The sequence below is a fragment of the Pterocles gutturalis genome, unplaced genomic scaffold, assembly GCF_000699245.1.
Source record: "Pterocles gutturalis isolate BGI_N339 unplaced genomic scaffold, ASM69924v1 scaffold26600, whole genome shotgun sequence".
Taxonomy (NCBI): Eukaryota; Metazoa; Chordata; class Aves; order Pterocliformes; family Pteroclidae; genus Pterocles; species Pterocles gutturalis.
In genome coordinates, this window is record NW_010144104.1 from 1 (window position 1) to 1,111 (window position 1,111).

Here is a 1,111-nt window from a genome sequence, read left to right on the forward strand (position 1 = left end):
AGGGAGGCCACGGCAATCCCAGCCCCACGGTTTCAGAGCCGCTGCCAGCAGCAGCAGAGGGCCGGAGGAAGGAGATGCTGCTTTCGTGTGTCCAGCCCACCTGCCTCCTCGGGAGATGAACATGAGGCTGCCAGGCCGCGTCTCTTGCTCCAGGCTCAACTGCTTTGTAAGTGCTGCTTTTTTGCCCCATCCTCTCCTCCATGCAAGCGGGGCTGTAAGCCGGATTCTCTCTCCAGCTCCCGTGCTGAGTCGGCTGCCCCAGATCAGGCCTGTCCTTGAGGCCGGGCTGCCTGCCGATCCTCCTGCCCTGGATCTGCCCGGCCTGGCGTGCTGCCCCCCTGCAAAGGGGAATCCCCTTCTCCTCCCTCCCACGTGCTGCCGGGGGACACCGCCGCCCCACCGCGGCCCCTGTGGCTGCTGTGTTGCTGGCCTGGGGCACAGCAGCACCCAGCATCACGGGCTGAGCTGGCCAGAAGGCCCTGGCTAGTGTGCCGTGCCACACAGGCTCCGACCGGTCCTTGCCTGGAGCTGGAAAATTACCGTGTGAGAGCAGCTGACCCCAGGGGAGCTCTGTGCTCCTGCCATGGCTGCGGCGTGCAAGGCAGGGGTGTGCAAGATCCCCTTCTGTGCTGATACTGCCAGGATGGTGGTTTAGTGGGAGGGGGTGCTGAGCTCTGCATCTTTTATACCTCCAGTGAAAGGAGTTTTCTTACTGAGGGGATATCTGATGCCTCTTCCTGTAGAAAGCCCCCCTCCGAGAAGGACTCGTGACCAAATGGACTCCGAGGGCTTTAGAAGATTGCTGGCTTGTGAAGAGAGCGGGGTCTTGAGCCCCTCCACCCTGCTGATAGCCTGGGACAGAGCTGTGGCAGGAGGAGATGCTCAGCCTCCCGCCCGGCCCGTGCTGCAGGCGAGGAGGGACTCAAGGACACCCAGGCCAGTGGAGAGCTCGGGCTGCCCTGTTGCAGTTCCTGCTGCACACTGGGATTTCGTTGTGAGCTGCAAAGTGGTGATGGGAGAGGATCTCTGCTCCCCAGCTGCCACGTGGGCATGCAGGCACACACCTTTCCTTTGTGCTCTCCTGGGCTAGGGCTTTGGTGTTGGAGCGAGC

The 1,111-nt window shown here is 62.6% G+C and overlaps 1 protein-coding gene across 1 annotated transcript in view; it reads left to right on the top strand.

Moving 5' to 3' along the window:
• Positions 1-121: 121 nt before the first annotated feature.
• The window catches only part of MTMR4 (myotubularin related protein 4), a 26,821-nt gene continuing 25,831 nt past the window's right edge, over positions 122-1,111 (top strand). The window contains 1 exon segment of the mRNA XM_010085008.1: positions 122-166. Coding sequence (XP_010083310.1) covers positions 122-166 — 45 coding nt within the window.